The sequence below is a fragment of the Loxodonta africana genome, chromosome 1 (genome assembly GCF_030014295.1).
Source record: "Loxodonta africana isolate mLoxAfr1 chromosome 1, mLoxAfr1.hap2, whole genome shotgun sequence".
NCBI lineage: Eukaryota > Metazoa > Chordata > Mammalia > Proboscidea > Elephantidae > Loxodonta > Loxodonta africana.
Genome location: NC_087342.1, coordinates 21,721,050 through 21,739,919, shown reverse-complemented (window position 1 = coordinate 21,739,919; position 18,870 = coordinate 21,721,050). Strand labels below are relative to the sequence as shown.

The window sequence follows — 18,870 nt, the reverse complement described above, 5'->3', positions numbered from 1 at the left end:
GTGTAGTGATCCATAGGATTTTCACTGGCTGATTTTTGGAAGTAGCATGTCAGGCCTTTCTTCCTACTTTGTCTTAGTCCGGAAGCTCCACCGAAACCTGTTCAGCATCATAGCAACACGCAACATCCACTGACAGATGGGTGGTGGCTGTAGGTGAGGTGCCTTGGCCATACTTCCCGACACAGAGTCTATATACTTGACTCTATACAAAAACAGAAACAATAACTACCCTTTCAAGGCAACTACTGGGTTCCAGACGCTGTGCTAAGTGTTTTATAAATACTATCTTTGTTTCTTTAAAAAGCAATTCAAAATAGGTATTGGTATTATATCTCCCGTTTTATAGGTGAAGAAACTGAGGTTCAGAGAAATAGAATGCCTTGTCCCAGAAGGACCCACAGCTGGTGGAGGACAGGATGATGATGTAAACTCAAGTCTCTAATTATAAAGCCTCCTGTTCTCTCTCTACTACAGCATATTACTGTGTGATGGACCCTGTAAATTAAAGAGAGTAAAACAAAGAGCTCTGAAATACAAGCTTGGGTAGCACTATTTATGAGCAGCCAGAAGAACTTTTTTGAATTGTCCAGGTTTCCTTAAAATGACAATGATATATGCTATCAGGTTGCATGCAGGGGAATGCAAATTTGTGAAGCATTATATTTAATACAGAATGAATCACTCCTTTCTCTGAGTTCCCACAGCACGTTGCTCATATCGTTACTGCAATGCAGGGTGTCTTGTACTACATCTAGTTGTTTACACGTGCACTCAGCAGACAGTGAGTTCTTTGAGGGAAGAAACCTTGTCTCATTCCACTTTCTGTCCCTTACTGAGCCTAGCACAGTGCCTGCTGCATGGGAGTACTTAGCAGTTTCAAATTCTATTGCAAAAGAATAGTTTTTAATGGTTCAGCATCATTTGGATATAATTAGTCATGCTGCTCCTTAGAAGTTGGTTCACTTTCCATTATTTAGATGTGAGGTGTGTAAGTCAAGTTTTAGGAGGTTCATGAACCCACCTAAATTATATGCAAAATTTTGAGTGTGCATCAGGAAATCTCTAAAGTGGAAAGAGCTCTATTGTCCATCAGATTCTCAAAGGAGACCAAGACCCAAAAGAAGTTAGGAGTCATTGAAGCACTGATGGAGTTTATGCAAAGTATCTATATAAAGGATGAATTTCCTCCCACAGCCACCTGCTCTGAAAGTTTCCTCCTCCCATGTGCTACAGTGGTTGGCCTAAATGGATCTGAATCACATGGCCCCAACTCCACTCACAGGAACGATTGACCAAGAGGTGAACATCTTACCCAAGTTGAATCAAGATATTTTTCCTCCAAAAGATTTGCAACTGGACACTCAGAGATTGAACTAATTAGCTGTGGGAAGGGGAGCAGAAAGGTCCCCTTTCTGCCCTCAAGACTGGGGCCACCATTTGGGGTCATTTGTAACTTAAATAAGTAGAAGAGTTGAGATAAAAATAGTAAGAATGGAAAGGAGGAGAAGAAAGAGACAAGGTAGCCTCTTATGAATAAAGAAAGCAGCCTCTATTTTTGACCTCTTAGTGTTCCAGTGTCGGAAGAAAGTCCTGGCAATCTACTTCAGAAAGACTACAGCCATTAAAAACCCTACAGAGCATTCTACTCTGAAACGTGTGGGGTCACCATGAGTCAGAAACAATCTGAGGGCAATCGGTTTGGATTTTTGGTAGGGTTTTATTCCTCCTTGGGACCAGCTGCTTCAGAGTTCCTGTTCTCAGATTTGTTTGAGCTTTATATTCTTCAACAACACCCCTTTCTTAACCTAGCTCCAGTGGGTCTCGCTGAAAGAACAGAGATGGGGCTAGAATAGATGGTGGCTATCCAGATTAAAATCAAATCTGTGGGCCACTTTTAGTTGTAATTTGATTTCAAAGCATGCATTTTCCGAATTGATCTCCCTCCTGATTTCATCTTATTTTTCCTCTTGGTTTTCTCTTTGATGTAGTGTATCTTGTCTTATTAACTAGCTTTGTATGTTGCCTTAAAATCTTTTTGAAATTAAACAGATTAATTATAAATAAGCAAATAAGTGAATTAAATATGTGATTAAGCCTGAATTAATAAGGAGAAAGACAAAACCATCACTCTCAAATATGTGATGGTATTGTCTTTTCTCCTTATTAATTCAGGCTTAAGGCAGAAAGCCTTAATACGGAAACCTGGACATGTAGAAGCCATGATGAGAGTGATTTTACATTGATTGTCCAGTCTTCAGTGGCTCCTAACAGCTGTAGATGAGTGTCCACAGTTCTCAGCCTGGCAGTCAAGATTCTCTGCGATCTGGCCCAAATCACCTTTTCAAACTCCATCTCCCACTTGGTCTTTTCCCATACCCTATGTTGTCCTTGTTATTGTTAGGTGCCGTCAAGTCAGTTCCAACTCATAGTGACCCCATGCACAACAGAATGAAACACTGCCCAGTCCTGCGCCATCCTTACAATCGTTGTTATGCTTGAGCTCATTGTTGCAGCCACTGTGTCAATCCACCTCATTGAAGGTCTTCCTCTTTTCCGCTGACCCTGTACTCTGCCAAACATGATGCCCTTCTCCGGGGACTGATCCCACCTGACAACATGTCCGAAGTATGTAAGACGCAGTCTCGCCATCCTTGCCTCTAAGGAGCATTCTGGCTGCACTTCTTCCAAGACAGATTTGTTCGTTCTTTTTGCAGTCCATGGTATATTCAATAGTCATCGCCAACACCACAATTCAAAAGCATCAACTCTTCTTCGGTCTTCCTTATTCATTGTCCAGCTTTCACATGCACCCATACCCTAAGACTAAGACAGACTAGGAAGAAGGACCTGGCAGTCTACTTCTGAAAAGCATTAGCCAGTGAAAACCCCATACCCTATAGTGTGGACAAATTGAAAAACTCATACCCCGTATTTATCAGCTCTTTCTAGCTTATGCTACTTCCTTCTACTTGAAAATACCTTTCTTTTAGGAACAGATGGAAACTCTGGTGGTGTAGTGGTTAAGTGCTACGACTGCTAACCAAAAGGCTGGCAGTTCAAATCCACCAGGCGCTCCTTGGAAACTCTATGGGGCAGTTCTACTCTCTCCTATAGGGTCTCTATGAGTCAGAATCGACGTGACGGCAATGGGTTTTGTTTGTTTTAGCCACAGATATTTGAAATTTATCCACCCTTCCTGTTTTGGTACAAATTCTAGTTCTTTCCTGAAGCCACCCCTAGTAACCTCTCTCCTTACTCCATTGCTATCTCCTCCCTCATCCCTCATTGTCAGACACAATCTCTCCTTTTTCTGAACTCCCAAAGCATCTGCTTTTTTTACATTGATTGTCCAATCTTCAATCGCTCCTAACAGCTGTAGATGAGTGTCCACATTTCTCAGCCTGGCAGTCAAGATTCTCTGCTAATTTTACTAATTTCAACCTGCCTCACATTCATTCATGCTTGTGAAAAACAAACAAGAAAACAGTTGCCCTTGAGTTGATTCTACCCATGTGTGTCAAAGGAGAATGGCGCTCCTTAGGGTTTTCAATGGCGGAGTTTTTGGAAATATGAATTTCCTGCTAAGCTCTAAACCTCAACAAACAGCCTTTTTATGCCCCAGGCCTAACACATTGTAGGAGAGAAACATATGTGTAAGAGAATGCTGAATGGGTTATTTCCTGTTGTCTAGGGAATTTTGCTAAGCCTCATATTTGAGGGCAATGAATGGTAAGAGGCAATTCAATGTAAAGAAAAATGGCAGCCAAATCTCCACAGTACCTAGTAAAAATCAAAAGCCAAACCCATTGCTGTCGAGTCGATTCCAACTCATAGTGACTCTATAGGACAGAGTGGAACTGCCCCACAGAGTTTCCAAGGAGTGCCTGGTGGATTCAAACTGCAGACCTTTTGGTTAGCAGCCAGAGCACCTAACCACTATACCCCCAGCGTTTCCATAATACTTAGTAAGAGAGATCTATATACATCCTTCAATTGTAAGCACCCCCCCCCCCACACCACCAATCACCTATAGACAGACTACCTAGAAGACCTTAGACAATACCAAGAGATTTTTTTAAAGGAAATTCTTGGAAGCAGCAAGTACTATGGTTTTTTCCCACTATCATCCCAAGTCAAGTGAGCGGAGGCCTTAAGAACACTCTAGGAGAGACCAGAAGTGATTCTGAGATGGGAGATTAGTGTCACTCACTCCTGTGTTGCAACAGCAGAGGAGAAAAAGGGCTGCATAAAAACAGCAGGCTACAGATCTAGGTCAAGTAGAAGCTATGACAATTAGCCAGGCTAGAACTGTCTTAGAAGGAACCTGACCAATGAGGACAGCCTGCTGGGGCCCAAAGGGCCAGCAGAAGGAAAAGGCTATGTGGTATGTACTCTACAGCACAGGTGCTGAAAGGAATCCTGAGGGGTCAGTGGGAGAGAGCACAACCCACGTCCAGAAATGGTGTAGCCCAGACGAACCCATGGGGAATCTCAGATGAACCCAAGAACTCACCAAAGAGCTCCACGTAGATTGCCTGAATTTGGATGCCTGCCATGTTAGAGCACATTGGACAGGCAGGAGAGAACTGTAATAGCAACACTTCAGTAAAAAGAGAGCTTTGTTTTTGTTGCTCTCTTCCCCGGGAAGCAGGGACGGGGAGCTGGCAATGCAAGGAAAGGAAAGAAGAGACCATGGCTTTCTCTTCCACTGCTTGCTCCAACCTGGAGGTCAGGCCTGACCTGGCAGGAGTAGAAAAGCTTTGAATTGGATTAAAGCATTTAATGCTGATTTAGAATAACTGGACCTTTCACATTTAAGAATGTGAAATTTAATACCTAGAACTGACCAGAAAATCATCTGGCTTTGGGCTCACTGAGGTTTCAGGATGGGAAAGCAACTGAGAGTGTTTGAAAGCAGAAGGTTAAAAAAAAAAAAAAAAAGCTGTTTCTTGAGTCTACCCTCACCTTCATTGGTCCATCCTGTGTTTTGTTCATTTACTGAACCAGCTATATATTGGCTGAATAATAATTCCGTTAAGGGCTGACATTCCAATAGAACGTTATGCTTCTGATCTATCCGCCTGCTGAGGCTTTTTTCTCCAAGTGATAGTGATGATCTGCCCTGAGTCATCCCAACTCTTCGACTGAGCCCACTCAGATGATAAGCAGAGTTCCACAGAATGACCAGCTGGCATGGATGTCAACAGGCTATTGCCATAGGAAAGAATAAGGTGGACACACTGCCACACTAATTCCATAACCAACGTTATGGAATTCAATGCGTAAAAGCTGAAAATAACTTGCTCAAGATCATATAGCAATTCTGACACAAGGCTAGAGCTACCCATGTTTTTGGATTCCTCATCAGTCTACCTATTCATGCTCTCACTCTCTCCAAGGGCTTGCTGAGTAAGCTAGTCTTCTCAAGAGAAGAGGGAGGTGCAGAATGAGATCTCTCATATTATGAGTGTTTACTACGAGCCATGTACTGTGTTGGCACTTTATAAGCAAAATTTTATCTGATCCTCACAACAATCCTATGAGGATATTTCATATTGTGGAAATACTTCATCAAGAATTTGCCAGAGGTCCCAGAGTTAGGGAGTGGTAGAGAAGGGCACATGACCTTCACTTCCATATGACTACCTGTTGGCTTATCTCCTAGAACCTCGTGGTATTTGTTGTTTGTGTGTTTTCTTTTTAGCATTATTGACCATGTTCACAAGTAAATCGTGCAAATTGCTTACAAATAGCTAACACTGCAGAAACAACACCATTGATTCAAAATTATCCCGCCATATGAATATTAATGACATGTAGGAAAAAGTATTTAAGTTGGCTATGAAGAGACATTTCTACCTTAAGAATCAAAATTAATATTACCTATATCTCTGAACCTGGTAAAATTCGACATTGGGATGATATAATAAATGACTGCAATATCAGTTTCATACGTTAAGATGCTATATGAAATTCTCAAGGTTATTAATATCCTGTATTGCTTGATGTTTTATCTGTTATTTTTCATAATGCTCCCGTTGTTGAACAAGGAAAAAGAGATGCCAATGCCATTCCTTTTCTATGCTCTCTGCTGAGGCAGCCACATTTCTCACTCATGTAGAGTTAGTATCAAGCCCCGAGTTCCTTGATGGGAAATACTTTATCAGTGTCGTCTCGAAGGAAGGAAATGAGCAATAGCTGCTGTAAGCCACACCTTGCTTTTGAGAGAATTCCACTAGAATAAAATGCTAGCATTTGTTCACACACGTCAATGACCTAGCAAAAATCTGGTTTCGTGTCAATATGAAGCATAGTTGAATAATGGAAAATGACCTTTGGGTTTAAAAAATTTTCTCTCTAGATTTCTTGCACATTTTTCTATCAGACACAAACACAGAAGAACTTAAAATACATTGACAATTTTATGAGATCAAGACCTCTTTGCTATCAGGATATTTTTAATGACAAGTCTCACCTCAGCCCCAACACCACTTTCAAAAAATTCATGCATAATCAAGTTTTGGTCATGACAGCACATCTTTCTCAGAAGATCTTACTGGTGTATTTCTAGAATTTCATGGATATATACAAATAATAATTTACTTTGCTAACGAGCTTACTTGTTAAGCAGACCATCAATGTAATGGCTACATCTTGCATAAGATACTGGTAATTTCCAAAAAGCTGTAGTTGCTAAAAGGAAAAAGAAAAGTGGATAAAAGTATGGTTTCTACCATGGTAGCATTTTTATTATTTTAACACTTTTTTTGTTTAAGTAGTCAGGAAAAAAACTGTTACTTTTTTCTCCTTTTGATGAAGAAAAAGTCCAATGATTTACCTAAGATCATTAGCAATTCATTGTATGGAATGAAATCAAACCACCAATGTCCCAGTGTCTAACTTAATTCCATATTAGGAACAAGAGACAGTTGGGAACGCCCTCTATTCACACAGTAATTTTAGCAGCTGTTGTCTAGGTCTTGACAGCTGAATTCCCAACATAAGATATCAAAGTCTGAAAATTCCTTTGGGAACTTCAAACCATTTAGAATTTGCAGTCAGCCCTCAAATCAGTCCATTTGTTCTCCATCATCATTCATGGATTGCATTTGGTTCACTTGGAGGCCATCCACCCTCACAAAATGAACAAGTGCCCTTAAAGTAAGCAAGCCCATCGTGGACTTCAGTCTGGTACATGTAACTTTCTAAGGTGTGTAGACATAGAATTGTTTTAAGTTCACATTTATAGAGTTGAAGTGTTTACATATAAAAGTCAAACTGCTACTCTTCAAGAACTTACCTTCCAATATCTTTTGCAGCCAGATCCATTTATCTGCTTCGTAGCTATTGGCTGAACACTAAATCATAACCTGGCGAGCACACTACAGACCAGACGTATGCACATAAAAAAAAATGTTACAGGATAGACCCAAGGCCCAAAAGGTGTCAGGTAAAGTCCTGAGGGGGCTCTATTACTGAAGTCCGGATCATCAGAGTGAATAGCTTCAGATTAGACTATGGTTCCAGCACCATCCATGGTGATTTGGGAACTGAATTTCTGCTTTCATGTGTTTGAGAAGTACATCCAGAATGCTCCTTAGAGGCAAGGATGGCAAGACTGCGTCTTACATACTTTGGACATGTTGTCAGGCGGGATCAGTCCCTGGAGAAAGACATCATGCTTGGCAGAGTACAGGGTCAGCAGAAAAGAGGAAGACCCTCAACGAGGTGGACTGACACAGTGGCTGCAACAATGAGCTCAAGCATAGCAATGATTGTAAGGATGGCTCAGGACAGGGCAGTGTTTCATTCTGTTGTGCATAGGGTTGCTATGAGTCGGAACTGACTTGACGGCACCTAACAACAACAACAACGTGTTTGAGAGGTTGCAAATGGTCCCACCATGTCCTTATCATCCTCTAATTCTTTGTCTTTTTTACCTTTATTTCTTGTATGCTTTTCCCTCAGAGTGGTAAATGTGTATCTCTCTATCTATAACTAACTATACATACATAAGGTGAGATAGGGCAAGAAGCTTTCACAGGCAGCTTTAGTCTTCATTCTAGGCACAACTCTCAGAATTATGGAGGGCTCTGGAAAGTAGTCAACCCAACTTCCTGAGGTAGATAAAGGCTTGGCCAAGGACAAGGCTTAATTTGTCCTTAGTACTTAGTAACGGAGGGCAGAACTTGAGCCCAGGTATCCCGACTCCCAATCCAATTCTTGTCTCACCCCACTAGCTGTCACTTCATCCTTGTGTGTGCAGTGCAATTCTTGTAAGCGATAGCCCACCAGATGCTGGAGCACTGTGGTCTTCTTCTTTACCTCTCAAATCTTCCCTTCCTGAGGTGTTTCCTGAGCTTGTTGGATCCTTTTACTGCAGAGCAAGTTATTACTGGATTAATGAAGATTACTTTCAACCTGTACACATTTCTTCCACACAGATAATTAGTTCTTAGATGACTATTGGTATTTAATTTAAAATAATTTTTTAGGAATTGCTAGCCTTTTTTTTTTTTTCAGAATTACTAATCCTTTACTAATGATATCTGTAAATTTTAAGTTCTGGTAGGTTCAGAGGCAAAGTTCTTGTAGTGGAATTTGTTTTTTAGCTTTCTAGTCCTTCAAAGTCAACTTCAACAACTTTTCTTCCTTTGTATCTCTCCTTAATCTTTCTTTTGCCCAAAATATTCCACAGTTGGAGACTGATCCATTTCCTGATGAGTTATATTTAGGCTGCTCTGAAGCTCTCTTCATTCTCCAAGTGAAGAAATAGAAGCTCGGAGAGGTCAAATGTCTCAGGTTATCTAGCGAAAAGCAAAACTCGTAGCAAGCTGCTCCGTATCTACCTATTTCTAGCTCCATGTTTTATATACAGCTTTACCAGGTCCCCCAGTTTGACGACGCCTATTTTGAGAAATGTTATATATTTATAAAATTACTAAATCTTGTGTAGTAGCCATACCCCAAAGAATAAGCCGGGAATATAAATGCAATTAAAACTGGGAAGAAATGATTTTGGTTCATACCCAATAGAGCAGTAATGTAGCAATAAACTGGATTATGCCGTACATGGTCAAGTACTTAAATACTCCAAAAGATGAAACCAGAGCAGCTCGGCCTTCTCTGTTTAAAAAAAAAAAAACTGGTTATACATGATTCATTTCTCCAAATTTCTTTTCTATTTCAAAGGAATTTGATTTTAAATAGCCTGTCGATATTCATTTCCTTAGTCATTCACTCATCCTCTCAATTTTCATTTTAACCATTCGTTCATTTGTCTCTCCTTCGACAACTTCCTTACTCACTGATTCATTCACTCACTTTTATATGGGCATATGAAATACCAGAGTTAATGCTAAGAGTCACGTAGGTTATAAAATGAATCAGGTACAGTACTTATTTTCACCAATCTTTCAGTGAAGTAAGAAGATTACACACGTGCATTATAAGCAAAACACAACATGATGATAAGGTGCAAAATGTTAAGGATTGACTTGATGGTAACTCATTATGTCCTAACAACAGATGCCACCTGAGAAGTGCACTGTGTGATGCTGTAGAGTCCCTTAGAGACATCAAGCTAAAGGACAGGCCTTCCCACATTTTAGGAAGTGTGAATGAAATGGGTCTCGTTGACTTCCATACTCCAGGAGGAGACCAAGGTAACAATCTGAGCAGGAGTGAACATAAAAGAGAGGAAAAACTACAGAGAAAACTGAATTAAAAAAAAGATATTCCTCCTTTTACATACATTCCATTTGAGCTCATTTTCCTTTTAACTGAGGCGTGGGTGGGTGGCAGATTTGGACAGGCCAAAGAAGACAATGTGCAGTAGTGGAACGCAATGACAGTGGAGACCTCAGCAAGCAACCCCTCCTGCAGCCTCTGCTTGCCAAGGCAAAAGCTAATCTACATGGGAGACAGCCCCCATCTTCTTCCTTCCCAGTTCCCAGAGATCTGGACATCTGCTCTACTCAAAGGCTTTGTTGACATAACTGGGAAACAAAATGGAAAGCCTACAAAAGCAAAACATCCACTTTGCTCCAGGCAAGCTGAGAAGGTTAGGGTGAAAGATGGGCCGGGATGCTTTGGGCAGATGTTTTCCACCAGGCTGTGAGATGCTACCATGAGTTTTCAGCACAGAGGATGGAGCAGACGACAAGCTGAGAAGGGGCAAGTATGTGAACCCTGGGGAGTTTTCCCAAGTCCAATATAAATGTTTTAGTTTCATCCTTATTTTCCTGCAGTTGTATACATTTCCAGGAAAATTAAGACACTCAACTCAAAGGAAATTGCAAAAAAGAAAAAAAGGCTAAGTAAAGCATAAAGGATCTTTGTCTGGGCCTCCAAAATTCCTGCTGTTCCCAAGGATCTTGAATTTCAAGTAGTCCCCTCATTTATTTATGCATTCCACAAGCCTTCTTCGAATGCTCTGATGTACCCAGCTTAATGCTAGGCACACTGCTGATAGAGCAATAAGTAAGACATAGCTCTTGCCCTAAAGGACTTGAACTATAACAGGAAGTAAGTCATGTTTCAAAGGATGAACATGAAAACCTGTGGATTTGCACCCATGATCTAAAGCTGTACCTCACCATGCCTCTGGGGAATGCTTTCTCAGAAATAAGCAAGCATTAGAATCCAAACAAAAAACCCGTTGCTGTCCAGTTGGTCCCAACTGATAGAGACCCTATAGAACAGGGTAGAACTGCCCCATAGGGTTTCCAAGGCTGTAATCTTTATCTTTATGGTAGCAGTCTGCTACATCTTTCTCCTGTGGAGCAGCTAGTGGGTTCGAATTGCAGACCTTTCAGTTAGCAGCCGAGTTCTTAATCACTGCGTCACTAGGGCTCCTTGCATCAAGAATAACAAGGGTAAAATGGGCCTTACAGAGCGGAACCAATCTAATTTTTATGAACCTATGAAATATAAAAGCAAAGAGTTGCTTCCCTGAGGTCTTACTAAACCATCTGCCACTAGAGAAGTTTTTCATCATGACTTGTATTTTAAAACAGCATGTTACATCCATAAATGCATTGGACCATACACTTGAGGAACAAACATCTGAAATTCAAACGTTTGGGTGCTTTGTACAACCATCCAGGAGGTCAGACTCCCTATACAAGGCCTCCATGCCCTGGCTTTCCTGCCTTCTCTGCACTGTTCCAATCTGAGAAGCCTTCCAGGCCAAGTGGGTTAACTGACCCCTGAAGTCTCCAATTAAAAACCCCATTTGTAAACATGGCTCTCCCATTTTCCCTACCTGGAATTCCCTCTCACCTACTTTTTGTTTGCTTAAGTCCGATCTGTCCTACAAGTTGCAATTTCCCTGCTGATATCTTTCCTACCGGCTGGAGTTCTCGCCCTGAACCACAAAATATTTATTGTATTGTTTGGCCATTCATTTATTCAAAGCAAATTTCTTGAGTACCTCTCATGTGTCAGGCATAAGATTCTCTGTGTTATGATTATACATATAAACCGAAGAAAACCAAGCCCGTTGCCGTTGAGTCAATTTCGACTCATAGCGACCCTATATGACAGAGTAGAACTGCCTCACAGGGTTTCCAAGGAGCAGCTGCTGAATTTGAACTGCCCACCTTTTGGTTGGCAGCCATAGCTTGTAACCACTATGCCACCAGGGCTCGGATGATACATATATATATATACATGCTATATGCATATATAAATATATATATAATACGTATTTTATATATATAACATATATATACTTTTTTTTTTTTTTTAAGAAAAACAGTTGCCATTGAGTTGATTTCAACTAATGACAACCCCATGCGTGTCAGAATAGAACCGCTCCACAGGATTTTCAAGGTTGTGGCCTTTCGAAAGCAGATTGCCAGGGCTGTCTTTGGAGATGCCTCTGGGTGGGTTCAAATCTCCAAATTTTTGGTTAGTAGTCCAACACTTAAACATTTGTGCCACCCAGGGACACACTCACACACACACACATACAGATCTTCATCCCGTTATTGTCTCTTTTCCTGGCATGGAGTTCCTCCAGGACAGGGCTCTGTCTCATTCTTACCCACCCCATTTCCGAGCACAATATTTTAAAAGAGCTCAGTGAGTTGTGTAGATGATTGAAAGCATGAAATAGGGTCAGGATCCCAAGCACTCTCATTTTGCAGTCACCATGACATGAACCAGGGTTAAGACAAAAAAGGTCATAGGAAAGGGCTTGGAGAGACACTGCAAAGCAAAAACAGTAAAGCCTAAGGCTTGAGTGGCTGGAGGGGAAGGAGAGGAAAGAGTTAAGAGGACTCTGAGGTTCTCAGCCTCCATCGTTGACTGCAAGAACCAAATCCTCCAAAGTAACTGTGAGCACGGGAGTTGGGAAGAGGAGGTACTTTGGAGGTCGGGAAGGTGATGATGTCGAGGGCATGGAATGGCAGGGAGGTGCAGCCACATTTCAGGTAGATGTGAGTGCCACTCTGTCATGCTGAAATGCAGCCAGACAGGGGCGTGCAATCTCAGGCCTGGAACCTTTAGGACAGACTCAACGTGATCCCTGCCAGATGCAATAAGGGACAAGCTGTGGGCTTCATGGCTATCTTTTTTTTTCTCATCGTATTTTTTAATAAACCTCAAAATGTACTGAAGTCCCCCAGACCATTCATTTTGAGTCATTTTAATTTTGTATAAGAACATGAAGATGGCCAGAAGATACCTTATGGTGTTATAGATGAGTAAGATCTATGAACAAAATATAAAACCTAACGTTTTATTCTTAACTACATTAAAATGTAAGTAGAGTCAAGGCCAGAAATGACAGTGAAGTGGAGCTGAGGGAGGTATAATAGGAAAACAATCCTTAATTCCTTCCTCTTCCCTAACCATTGCCAATCAATTCTAAAAGTCTCTTATGGAACCATTTTGGATATTCACTTGTTGGCATTTTGGAGACATAATAGTATTTGGGAATCTATCTAATGGAGTACTCCCTTTCTGTTTTCTCACCCATCCCCAGCTCCTGAGAGAAAGGTTCCAGGAAGCATCCAATATGCAAAACATAGAGAAGTAAGAAATGGAATCAGTTTTAAATATCAAGTCAAGCTTTCAACTGTCCACATGACACACCCACTGAACCATTTTTAAGTCTCAGCAAAAGTCACTTTTTCATGACTTTATCAGCATTTTCAAGCAGCACTAATGTTGTTGTTAGGTGCCACCGAGTTGGTTCCAACTCATAGCCACCCTAGGTACAACAGAATGAAACACTGCCTGGTCCTGGGCCATCCTCACAATTGTTGTTATGCTTGAGCCCATTGTTGCAGTCACTGTGTCAATCCATCTTGTTGAGGGTCTTCCTCTTTTTCACTGACCCTCTACTTTACCAAGCATGATGTCTTTCTCCAGGGACTGATCCCTCCTAATAACATGTCCAAAGTATGTGAGACTTTGTTGTAGGATTTATCACTTTAAATTATTGTTGAATTCTATCTGTGTTCAGAGCCAGACAAGGAGCCCGTTGGTCATGGGAGTGGGAGCGGGGAAAGTGGCTTACTTGATGAGATGAGGCACACACTTGATGTTGGCTGTTTTTGAGGTGAAAGGTGAGGCCACGGATGCCTCCTGCTCTGACAGTGAAATGCCCGCATGAGCCATTTTCAAAGCCTGGAATGATAAATTCGTGTTACACCAGTGACACCTCAGGCCATGCTCTTACCATTCCAACACTAGGCGTCTAGTCTTCCGATTACTGAGCTATACAACGCTGTGTTCTTCCACCCCCAGGTCTCTACCCCGGGTCTCCGTTTACGCTGTCCCTCTCCTTGGAATACCCTTCCTGCTTGATCCACAAAATCACCAACTAAAGAGGTGCCAACTAAGCAAAGATCCAGAAGTGACAGCATGTGTATTGGTGGGGGGGGGGGGTGTGTGTGGCTGTGATGAAAAATAGAAGCACTCATTCAAGAAGTCTATTAAAAAAATAAAAGGACAGAATTTGAGTGGACTTTGCTCGGGGTCTTCATTGACGTACTTATACTTATCAGGCCATCTTTGTGAACAACAGAGAAAGATGCCTAATCCCCGCATTTCCCTAGGCAGCCTGGTCCAGCCACCTAGCTAACTGCTGGGATTGACCCAGCATCATGCCCATTGGAATAGGGGACATACAACATCCTCAATGAATCAGGGACCACGTGACACTTATCACAGATTCATTCCAGGATGCGTGTGGCCTGACTGAAATAAGGGCTTATTCATTTCTCATCGAGGCTGAGAACCGCCCAGCGAGTGCAGATAGCAAACAGTGGCTAACAGGACAGGTCATCAAGCTTCTAATCCTACAAGAATTGTGTGGGTACAAAGTGAGAATTTATTTTTATAGTTCTGAAGAACGACCAAGTACCTGGCATCATGGCTCATTCATACTAGATTTGTGCTCTCTTTTCTTCCTTAGGATTTTGTATCTGTATTGTATAATTTAGGACTGTCAACTCTGTGGTGGGATTAGTTTTATGCATGATTCTCTCCCTTACCAGACAATGAACTCTTGGAGGCAAAGACTATGCCCTTTTGACATCTGATTTCTTTGTTTTCTTCTAAACTCCACATAATCGATGGGAATGTGTACTCGTCCAGATTTTAAAGACTGGACTAACAACTAACTTCTTCTCATGAAGCTTGAGGCAGATAAATTAATAAGAAATCTCTAAGTATGAATGTGGAGCCCTGGTGCACAATGGTTAAGAGCTTGGCTGCTAACCAAAAGATTGGCAGTTCAAATCTACCTGCGGCTCCTTGGAAACCCTATAGCGCAGTTGTACTCTGTCCTGTAGGGTCGCTATGAGTCGGAATCGACTCGATGGCAACAGGTTTGGTTTTTGTTTTGTTTTTAAGTATTAATATAGTTTTTCACAAAACTTTAGAGAAAATATTTTAAATAGAAGTAAAACAAATACCTAAATCTTAGCTATTTAGCTTGCTTTATAAATACAAAGCAATCTTCTTCACTTCTTGTCCCATTAGTAGCTACTAAAATATTTTCTTATGTACATCATCTTCAAAAGTGGCTACTGATTCAACCATATCTTTAAAATTCAGATTATAGAATATGCACTGCCTTCTACTGTATATGAAAAGCAATCTTTCGAGAATCAATTAATTTTAAATATAGTCATATCTGCCTGGACAATAGGTTTTGTGATAGTACACAATAACCAAATACATTGGTCTAGGATTTCATTGAATTTAAGAGTTTTTGGGTAAAGCCAACTTTTTAAAAACTAAAAAATGGAATTTGTGAGACTTTACCAGCTGTGTGACCTCAGGCCAAAAAAAAAAAAAAAAAAAAAAAAACCACGTCCCCAAGACCTCATTTCTTTATTGGTAAAGATTTAAACCAGCTAATCTCAGAGGGGAGGATGGCAAGAGTTTGTCTCACCTACTTCAGATATGTTATCATGAGGGACCAGTCCCTGGAGAAGGACATCATGCTTGGTAGAGTGCATGGTCAGTGAAAAAGAAGACCGACCCTCAATGAGATGGATTGACATAGTGGCTGCAACAATGGGCTCAAGGATAACAATGGTTGTGAGGGTGGCCCAGGACCAGGCAGTGTTTTATTCTGTTGTACATAGGCTTGCTATGAGTCGGAAGCACCTCGACGGCACCTAACAGCAACAAGAAGTCTTGGAAAATCCTTCTGGCTCTGAAACACAGGAGTTTAAGCAGACCTCTGTCTTCATTATTCTAAGAGGTGCAAGAAAACAGTGGAAGTCACTTATTCTTCTCCACCGCCGACCCACACTTGGGTAGAGATGGATGCAAGCAGCAAAATGATTGACTGCAGTGGAAGGGTGAGGAGGCAGACTCCAGGGGGCTGTGGTGCTCAGGAGGAACATTAGTGAGCTGCCTGCAGTACTAAGACTCATTTTTACTCACCCCACAGTCGTTAGCTCCATCTCCACACATGCCCACGTAATAGCTGAAGGGGAAAGAATGAGAAAAATGAATAGCTTAATGCCTGGCTTGCATAACTTCCATCATAACTTCCTCACATGGGGGGTTGTGTGTGTGTGTGTGTGTGTGTGTGTGTCCTCTTGAACACACGTGGAGTTAGGTGAAGGGAAATGACTGGGGAGAGGGGTATTCCCAGAGGTATAAGGCCATCACATTATTGATATTGTTTAAATCAATCCCGTTGAAACAATAGTGATATACCGCCAAGGCAATCCATAGAGATGGTGAGATCTCACGCTTCCAAAGAAGTCCTGTCTGACTGTATCCACCCAGGCTGAATTAAAGTGTGTGCAGTCGCAATCACAGCATTTCCCATACGACCTGATTCAAGGTCATAACCTAAGCCAGCTGTGTTTCGGTTGCTGACTGTGGCTGAGAGCTTCAAGATCAGGTGCTAGGGTGGGAGACTGGGAAATGGTTTAATAAATATAACCAGATACACATACACACATTCTTGATTTCTCTGGGAGTGCAAGGGAGAAAATACGCTTCCCATCTGCACCGGTTTGATGTGAAAACACAATGATACAAACAAAAAAGGAAAACTAGAGCTGTTGCCAGACAAAAGGAATTTCTGACGCAAGACATGCTCTGCCTTCTAAGTAAACAATACATTACAGGTATTAATAGCAAAGGCTCAGAGGCAATTTGCCAAAAACACATAAAATAACAAAATCAGTAAGGGGAAAGTTCTCATAGACTTTCTTTATTAACAGTTGAAGCATAAGATATGTCATTTTTATAGGTCAAAAATAGTCAAATGTAGACAAAGTCATATGGTTCAACCTACTATTCGACTATTATAGATGAATAAATCAGATGGTGTTGAGTCGATTCTGACTCATGGCAACCCTGTATGTGTCAGAGTAAAACTGTGTTACACAGAATTTTCAATGGCTGATTTTTTGGAAAGAAATCACCATGCCTTTCTTCTGAGGTGTCTCTGGGTGGATTCGAACCTCCAACCTGTCGATTAGCAGCTCAGTGCATTAATCTTTGTACGACCCAGGGATTCCATTATTGATGAATATCAGCCTATAAATATTTATGTATGTCCATGTACACACATATCATGACTACACACATTTGTGGAAAAATGGTTTCCTTCTTTAGGCTTAATGCACATATCTAATCTCTATGTCACACAAGGACTCTTGTGTCCCCTGAATTCAGAAAGAGGATTCACGCAGCCTTATGCACATTGCCAATGATAAAGGAATGAACTGGAAGGTCAGGAAATTGAGAAGAGCTCTTAATCTAAGGCAATGTGTGTCTTCCTGAATTGATTTTTTCTTTGGGAAACACAGGTTTTCAAAATTAAGCATTTTAGTTGGCAAAATATCTCAGGTGTTTAAGAAGGGTAAAATGATGCTCTTCAGTCAATATCATATAATGACAATGTCCATGTGAGTGAAATAGTCATTTTTGACACTGGTTACCAACCCCGCCTCAAGGCATTGTGGGAGTTCATAGGTAGTTTTTGAGACTTCTCTAAGAATGCTTGGACAACAAAAATAATACTACCAGACAATCTCCTGATTTCGTTTACTACTTATCAGCAATTATCTCAAGTTTCATGACTCTTTGTTCCAGAAAACTGCACCCCCAGAAATTGTACCATCCACAGCAAGGAATAGGTATATCTAACTTGAGAAGAACCATTTCACTCTGATGCAACTCGGTCATCTGCATTTGTGAAGGAGATAAAGGAAGGAATTTTCCTTGACTTTGACCTCTACCACCAATCTCTCCTAGGGCCGGATACAGTGAAAATGCCATTCCACATCTTTCCAAGAGGACCTGGAATTAATGGACCAACCTCAAATGATTCCAGGTGGCAATTTATACATTTTCCCATTTTTTCAGTTATGAACTTTGCAAATCACCCATCATTTCTTTTCTCTACATTGAGGGACTCTTCCTCTAAGATACGATTTATGTGCCCCAGAACAAATGCGCTCGGTGGTAGGCAGCTTCTGAAATGGCTCCCACATGTATAAACATTTACAGGAAGGCATATATGAATAACTGTAGGGATATGTGTTTACATGTTTATTTTCAAGTATAAAGTAAAGCACATAGGGGCACAATTATAGATACTTCCGAGACACAATCTAACACCTCACAGGATTGATCTACTGGGTTTGAGGGCTTAGGACAGTAGGTAGTCTAGTGGGGCAACTCAGTCAATTAACATGACAGTCCATAAAGACATGTTCTGCATCCTAGTTTGCTGAGTAGCGTCTGGGGTCTTAAAAGCTTGTAGGACACTTGGCATTAGGGCACCCAGCTAAGCCACACCCGATTCCTGACCCACAGAAACTGTGTAATTAAAATTGTTGTTTGTTAAGCCACTAAGTTTTGAGGTAATTTGTTACGCAGCAATAGATAACTAAATACATTCTCCTTTTATGCAATAAAACCTACTTTAATTTCTGAAATTCTTCAACAAGGCTTGATTTCTGCCCAGGAGACATTCTGGCAAAAATGGTTCCATTCACCAGAATCTGAAGAGAAAAAATATCAGTGCAATATGACTAGGAAGAGGATCACTTTTTAAACAAAAGACTAAAAACCCAGTGCCATCGAGTCGATTCCGACTCATAGTGACCCTAGAGGACAGAGTAGAACTGCCCCATAGAGTTTCCAAGGAGTGCAGTGAAACATTACCCCTGGTTACCGCATTGGGTGGTATATCTTTAGACCAAATTGTGGGAAAGGGAATAAGAGGGTTTTACGCTTTAGTATTTAACTTTAAGTTTTCCATAGCAACTCTATTACTTGTTTCCACACCACTTTTCTGAGATGGGATAACCTCTAATTAATAATAATAATAAGCAGTAGAGCATATGGAATAAAAATGCTCAAGGAAACGCAGTT

At 41.1% G+C, this 18,870-nt stretch overlaps 1 protein-coding gene across 1 annotated transcript in view; it reads right to left on the bottom strand.

The window, feature by feature from the left end:
- ATP13A5 (ATPase 13A5) overlaps nt 1-18,870 on the bottom strand; it is a 131,212-nt gene that overhangs the window by 24,772 nt on the left and 87,570 nt on the right. Inside the window, exons 21-25 of the mRNA XM_064280571.1 lie at nt 18,418-18,497; nt 15,913-15,955; nt 13,529-13,638; nt 9,030-9,126; nt 6,621-6,693 (exon numbers count right to left, since the gene is read on the bottom strand). Coding sequence (XP_064136641.1) covers nt 6,621-6,693; nt 9,030-9,126; nt 13,529-13,638; nt 15,913-15,955; nt 18,418-18,497 — 403 coding nt within the window. The remainder of the gene's footprint in view (nt 1-6,620; nt 6,694-9,029; nt 9,127-13,528; nt 13,639-15,912; nt 15,956-18,417; nt 18,498-18,870) is intronic.